The 7,762-nt window shown below is 42.8% G+C and overlaps 1 protein-coding gene across 1 annotated transcript in view; it reads left to right on the top strand.

The window, feature by feature from the left end:
• Positions 1-1,759: 1,759 nt before the first annotated feature.
• T265_00061 (hypothetical protein) overlaps positions 1,760-7,762 on the top strand; it is a gene marked incomplete at both ends in the record, with an annotated part of 36,345 nt that continues 30,342 nt past the window's right edge. The window contains one exon of the mRNA XM_009163718.1: positions 1,760-1,930. Within this exon, the coding sequence (XP_009161982.1) occupies positions 1,859-1,930 (72 nt within the window). The remainder of the gene's footprint in view (positions 1,931-7,762) is intronic.

Raw genomic sequence — 7,762 nt, forward strand, 5'->3', positions numbered from 1 at the left:
ATTGCTGTCTTCCTGGATGGGGACCCCGAGAAAGGCCACATCAGTGGTTGGAGACATTGTCAAACATGTCTCACTCGCGCCCTCATCGGCGCTCGTCCATCCGAGCTGTTGCTTTCAGTGCATAGCTCTTTTTCCAATACCCTCACTTGACAGCCCACTGACAATGCTGGACTTATACAATAATTTATCAGCTCCCGTCTCTCGCTGAACGAAACTGCGGCGGCTACAACCACTGTACAACGAGTACGTGGTAATTACAGCTGACAATGATGATGATGATGACACTTGTGTATGCTGTGCACCATCAACTTGGAAATTTTAGCTGCACAATGTGACAATGTTGTTGGGCTTACTTTCCAAGGAAGCCCAGTTTACCGTTCAGGCTTGAACAGCCGAACGAAAGCAAAACCAAGGCAGGTTTGTAGCATCCTATAGGTGTCGAATTGATGTTTACATCCGTTTTCACACCTCTTTATCCTTAATGTGTTATGGACTGATCGGTTTTGCAGTTGCTTAGCATCCGGAGCACCACGGGCTGTAAGGACGCAGTAACCTGATGCTCGGTTGTTAAGTTTCATACAAACTGAAACATAATCTGAGTATTCGGTCTTTTCTTGTTCAAACTAAGGCGAGGGGGCAAATTTTTCACTGTACAAAATTACACAGGTCTTGTCTGTGGCCATAATCTCAGCCCCAGGTGAAATCAGTTGTGACGTCAACTTCTTGGTTCGCCAGCCGACGATTATTTCTCATGAAGGGATCTGCTTTCTTCAGTCCGCCAAGACTGTTATTGAAATGGGTCTACCTAAGGTAACAGTGAGTGACTTGTGCTTGCTTGCCATTGTGGGCTGTGTGCGTAATTACGACACTTTTATATGTGGTACATGGCGCTGAGTATACATTAACGCCATGGGATCTCAGACCTAGTATAACGGACAAATTGTGCCTGATGTGAAAGTCTTGATTGTGCTGGTGCTCAACGCGCCTTGAAAAGCATCCAGCATTGTTTGTCCCTTCCTCGGTTGTTGGTCTATACACGCGCGTTTCCATACCAAGCATTCTTGCATACGTCAGGACTCTTCTTGTTTGGTGGCATTAATTCGAATGAGACACTTCACTTCTTATTCTGTAACCATGATCGCCTGCATTTAATTTCCCTATCTGTGACCATACTGTTCCAAAATAATTTATAATATGGGTCTGAAAAAGGTTCACTGGCATGTGTGTAGGGCAAGATGTGGCAACGCGACGTGTTCAAGCAAAGACCATCCGTTCAAAAGCTCTCAAGACATCAGTTGGTTTAACCACCAGTCATCCGGGTGCATGGTGAGTAGGACCGGGTCCACTTCTCACCATGATGAGATTACTCAACGTCTGGTGGAAGGGCAAGCAAAATATACTTAGAAAAATGGTATCACGTGTTGATTCGAGCTCAGGTTAGAGAAATTCCAATAAATGCTGACGGCAGTAGAGATCAGACACAAGTACCACAACTGAAAAATGTGAATCAATTTTTTACAGCTGTGTGCATCGATCAGTGTATCAAACTATCGGTAGAAAGCAATCAATAAGTTGCATTTCGTGGAATGTTATCGTATAGTGGTAGGTTGGAAAACTCTTTCGTGGGTTCGTTTCACATGTTGATTCGTTTATGTGGCTGGAGAACAGCATTATGAATTCGTGCACGAAGGTCGCGTGACATACGTTCGACTGGCAGGTCGAACTTTCATAGTGATTTCACTTATTGATATGGAACGTTTCGGAATGGTATTGTGCACCACGTAGGATGGAATACTTGCGAGTCGCAGTATTTTAGGATGATAATACAGTCGCAAACAACGGTGTACTACCGACGAAAATGAACTTGTTCTCGGATGGCCGGAAGTTATGTGCGTTGTTGTTACTTGGTTCCCTGGGCGTCATCATAGGGGTGAGTTATCGCACTTTGTACCGGTTGGGGATTTCGTTACAAATTCAGATTCAAACAATCATTGCAAAAATGATCTATTATGTTATTTTATCGCCAGGCTCCTGAAATTCAGTGTAATAATGATGAAAATCAGTGCACTTGAATGAAATGTTCTCACTATGGAAAAAGGTTTTGCTGGATGTAGAATGACATGATAGAATTTATGCGGTAGCAGAGTTTCGGGGTGAACAAAACGGCGCTTCCATTAGGAATTGCTTTGATAAGAAGGACTCCATAAGCTTCTGTGCCTTGTTGAATCATCTGAAGTAAGGGTAGGACCCCATGAAGCCAGTTTCAAGGCTTCCCTGAAAGACCAATCCACTTAGCTTATAGATACTATTCGGAAGGGGAAGTGCACTCCAACTATAGCACCACTTAGCGAGTACAGTTCAGCAAACGAAAATTGTGAAGTTCATCCTGTGTGGAAAAACTACCCAAGCCAAGAAGAAAAATTCTCCAAAGGGCTGTTTTATCCTTGTTGTTCGTCGCTAGCAATTAGGGTCCCCTACGCCTCGAGGAAGATTCAAATCCACAGTCAAGGAATAAAGATTGAACCCGGTGCAATCGAAGTAGTGGCTGGTGATGGGATAAATTTTGTGGCAAAACTAATCAAACGGAATCAAACACTAGTAAGTCAATTCCGAAAGGGTTGAATGTAAGGTGCAGTTGTACGCCTCTGAACCCAAAAGCCTCTGCGTACATAAAATTCTGGTTGACTAAATTCAAGCTGGCAATGCTTTCTTTGAGCGCTGGTGAGTAGTGAAAACTAATCTGGCTACTCAAAAGACTTCAAACTACCGCAAAAGTCTTTGAGGTAAGAGTAGAATTTTCATCCATAGCTGTATATAAATGAGGCAACTGCTGTCTTTATCGTACCGTTGAGGAGGATGGGCTGTTCATCGAGACACTAAGCGAAAAGCCTGCACCACAAACTACACTTGCTTAACAACTGAACGACACGCGTATTGTACAGTCAATCGGTTTGATCATTTGGCGAGCAATTCTTAGTGCTGATCCATCCGTAACCAGGAATTCTCGCACTCAGTGAATTAGCTACAAAGCCAACAAACAATGTCCGTGAACGGACAGATCATATCGGTTACCTGGCTTTCTGGTCACCTTCACTTGCTTAAGACATCCCATACTGTGAAGCGCATTATCCTCTACCTTCGTGCCTGTTAGTGTAGTTTTGTTATAATAACCATTAGGTAACCATTATGACAAACCGTCGTATAGGACGACCGGATGTGACCTATAGTGCGGTCGCAGAATACAGATGTGCCTGGTTTTATTGCTTGTGCTGACAAGACAGCACTCAGTCACACCACAGGTAATTCACTCCAGCCATGTCTGTAGATTTACATAGATAGTAGGTGGGAACCTGTGAGGGAAAAAACAGAAGAGTGAAGTTTCAGAACAAGAAGAAAACGAATCAACTGGTTTGAAAGAGACCGTTGCAGCCGATGGATCTGGCCGTCAGATCACTCAACGAATACCTCTAACTACGATGAATTCGGTAGGAACCAATTTATATTTCCTACTAAAGATACGCCCATTGTGTAGGTTGTTTTTCTCGGACAAGTGTTTTTCGCCCGGTTAATGCAGATAGCAGGCAAAATCAATCTCAAAACTGTTATTCACAGCTGTTTGGTGAAGGAAGTTTTATGACGAAGGATTAGATAATTAACTAACATTTTATGCAAAGGAGACATGCTGCTATTATTAGGTCAGAAATTAGTGAAAGTGATACGAAAAACTCGGTAGAGTTCGATAATTAAGTGGGTGGTGCACTTGTTTTATTCGAAGGATTATTTTGACCATGGCTACACATTTTTTGTGGGATTTACAGGAAGACTAATCAAAATGCAGTCAAATAGTACCAAGAATTTGAAGTTGATTTGGTCGTTCCAATGACTCACCATCTTACATTTACACCAACTAACCACGCGGAGAGAGTGGCCTCCTCAGTAGGGATCTTGTCAAAGTTGTCTTTTCTGTGGGGGAGTCCAATTGGAGAAATCCCAATATTGAGCTTATGGGACATGGGGAAGGACTTTTGGGATACGGTCTTGCATAGCGCCACGAAATTTGTTTAAAGACTGCCAATTCGATATGATTGTATCTGTACAAAGATAATTTGCAAAGGAAAAACTGTTTCTTCTCTACGAGGTGTAGTACACTTGAAGTTGGTTTGCTCAGAAAAACGACGTTTGATTTCGCCTTAATTCACTTCTTCCGCAGAACCTACTACAGAACTACTAGTGGCGGGCGTCAGCTTAAAGGAGACGTAATCTCTACAGTGTTTTTGTACCGAACTTTGCACGTATCATCATGAACCAAAATATGTAAGCCTACATCAATAATTCTCACAAGCACTGTAATTACCTATAATTCCAGTATGCTCCACTCTTCCTATGCATAGCGTTCAAATCTTCCATAGGTATCAAGACCGATTTCCAGATTTTTCTCATGATGGTTCTCCTTGTTTTTCACCAGTCTGATTTTTGCCCGAGAAAAGAGAAGGAATTGTCCCACTGTCCTGATGAATCGATATACCAAGTTCATGGGCGTAATTGCATGTATATTAAACTCGATACGCCTTTGGCGTTGACTGAGGCAAACATTGACAAACCCACAGTCTAGTGTTTAAAAGGAACATAGACAGATCCTACAAATGTCTTGTGATATACTGCCCAGTTCTTTGACTCCATTTAATTTAACCTTGAGGTAAGTAATACAGTTAAAGTTAGCTTTCGAGCGATGTGACCCAGTAATTGGACCAGCGTCGACTGTCGTTATAAGCATCACTGCGTCTCAATCAGGGTGTGGTGGTTTCTAGAAGGCAGAACACTTTCGGTCTATTCATTATTTAGGGAGGGAAATGATGATAGCTCTACGTTGTACTAAAGTCCATTGGCAGAGTTCACAGGACCAAAACTAACGTTCCGTCTTGGAGACCAAACTCCAGCGAAAGAAGAATAAAAACTTGTGTCGGTGATGGGCTAGTTGTTTATCTATATTAGGCGGTATCACCCTGTAAAACAGCAATCTTGCCCGCTTTCACGCATGCATATTTAACTGCTTGGCTGGTTGCATTCTTACTCCAAAAACCATTGCAATGCAAAGTTTTCATTGGCGGGCTTTGAAATCTACACAGTTGTGAAGCAATTTATCGTCTTTTCGACCACTCCGGAGTCACTATTTTGACATGTGAGGGAAAGGAACATCTCATTTCAAGGGCTCAGGCAAGAACATCTGGGTTAACTACTAAATAGTTGAAATCTTATTAGACGATTCAGCTCACCACTAATTGGAATCGTTCTTAGATTTGGTTGATACCCGTCATATGGGTGCTCAAAGGCTCATGTATTTACTCGATACCAGTACATAACCGATGGGACCTTTTCTTTGTGCGACCGGTTCAGGTGTCGGGCTCATTAATTAGTAGTGATGATGATAATGATGGTGATGATGATAATAATAATAATGTTGATGATGATGATGATGATGATGATGATAATGATGATGATGATGATGATGATGATGATGATGATGCTGATTGATGATGATGATGATGATGATGATGATGAATGAACCAATGTGCAAACTTGGCATCTGAGTATCGTGAACTTTGGTGGCTCAATTGAGATTAGTTATCGTACCAAGTAATTTTCTAGTATCTCGAGTTTTGAAACAGTGGCAGACCATGTTAGAGAGAAATAAAACCAAAATTTCCAAAAAAATTTTCTCCTTATTTGGGAGGATTGTACTTTACCAATAAGCCTAACAACAATATTCGAGAACCGAAACTAAGTTGTCCCTTTAGGGTGGAGGTCACTAACAAGGACAAGAAAGCGGTAGAAAGCACACTGCATCCTTTTCCTTGGGCAACCTTCCCTGATGGGCGTCTTCTACCATTCCATTGCATCAATATTTCTCCTGAGGGAATCCTTAATCTTGCGTTGTGCGGGTGAAAAAACAAACTCGTTTATTCTTATCTCCCGCTTTACACACATGTTTACTGTTTGGTAATGACATGGTAGGCTTCCGAACCCAACTCTTCGTTCTGGTGCACGGGATCGTCTTAGCTACGAGTTACTAACGGTTCTTCTTTGAAATCTCAAAGCTCACAGTGGATCAGAAAGTCGGTTGCATTGTTGAAAGTTCCTAACTGCTAACTACCACTGGTTTTTCATCATTTCCGAAAAAAGTGAGTTCGGTGCAACAGAAGTCAGGGCAGCCTACAGACTCGTTGCCCTTGGTGTTGTGGAATTGGTCCTAAGGATAGCTCGTATCAGTGTGGAGAACAAGGAAAACCACCAGGAAAGTCCAACCAACATTTAAGCTTTGGATATTTTGCCCGGAGACATTTCTGAAACGTGCAATTATGGTTTAGTCGCAGTGAATTTGGGACAATGGCCGATAATCGGTTTTACAGAACAACGACATGAGGCTAATATGACTTTGCTTCATACCATGTGATTCCACGTGCCGCATACAGACAGACAGGCACAGTCCGGTCAGGTAACGGCATTTCCGATTTCAGCAGAGCTCAACAAGATAAGGTTAAGCACGGGATGGTTAATCCCAACAGAGCTTTGGATGAACCAGTCGAATTCCTCTGTTTACACAGGTGACACAAGGAGCTGCGGGACGCCTGTGGCATAAAGTTTCGTCAAGTCCGCTTCCGATGGAGGGTTCACCGAAGTGTCAATAGAAGGCTCAACCGCACAAGCCTCTTGAGCTCAATGTGACCCATAAGGCAAAGGCATTACAGATGACCACCGGTTCAGTAGCTTTGGGTAGTTGACAACACAACCACGTGACGGTTGACCTAGTTGTTTTGATGGGACTAGATTAACCTTGGTCCAGCCAGCAGCATGATGTAATAACTACAGAATAGTCAGATCAACAGACATGAACACCTGTCGATCCCCAAGGAAGACCCAATAATTATACTACCACGGGCTTGATTTTCAGTCCCAGATTAACGGATATGATCTTAAGTCTTGACTAAACGAGTCTTTCCCTGTCAAAGCGCTCCTTGTGATGGATCAAAGTCTCCAAATACCACTCAATCTCGCCACACGCACTGATGATGTCACCTCGATTGGTGATGAAGGGTTTTTCAACCAAATTGCCCAGCTCAGCGAACAAGCCAACGACGATCTACGCTACCTGAAGAAGATCCACCTCAAGTGAACACAGAAGGCGGACTTACCCATTTGTTTTTCCAGTGCACTATAGCATTCTGCTCTGATGACACTGCTAGGCTAGGCTTGTGTAGGTGCATTGGCCAATAAACTGATACGTATTACTGATGCCACTTTGGATGGCAGTACACGAGGAACGAGAGAACTGCTTATCTCGGTGAATACATCAAGCCTGGTTAATGTGAATGCATCTATTAGGATGCCCAGCGACAGTAAGTCGATTGCCTCATATTGCAAAAGAATTGCCAGTCCAAATGTAAAGTTTCTGTGAGACAAGGAATGTGTGATAATCAGAGATAAGCGCAAGCTGGTTGGTGAATGTAAAAGCTGTGCAGCCACCGATAAAGGACTCAGTGTGGGACATCATATGCGGAAATTAGTGTGGGTTGAAGGCTGTACCTAGTATTTTGCACCTACGCCATATGAACCCAGGCAAAATTGCCCACTTACCGAACAGAGGCGAGTTATGTATCTAATCCTCTGATTCCATTTTGTTGCTCAAATTAATTTTGACATTTTGCAGTCACGCTGCTGGCCCTAAAATCTGATCCGATGAGTAAACAATCACCTCACATGTCTT

This window comes from Opisthorchis viverrini, assembly GCF_000715545.1.
Source record: "Opisthorchis viverrini unplaced genomic scaffold opera_v5_1, whole genome shotgun sequence".
In the NCBI taxonomy this organism is placed as follows: Eukaryota; Metazoa; Platyhelminthes; class Trematoda; order Opisthorchiida; family Opisthorchiidae; genus Opisthorchis; species Opisthorchis viverrini.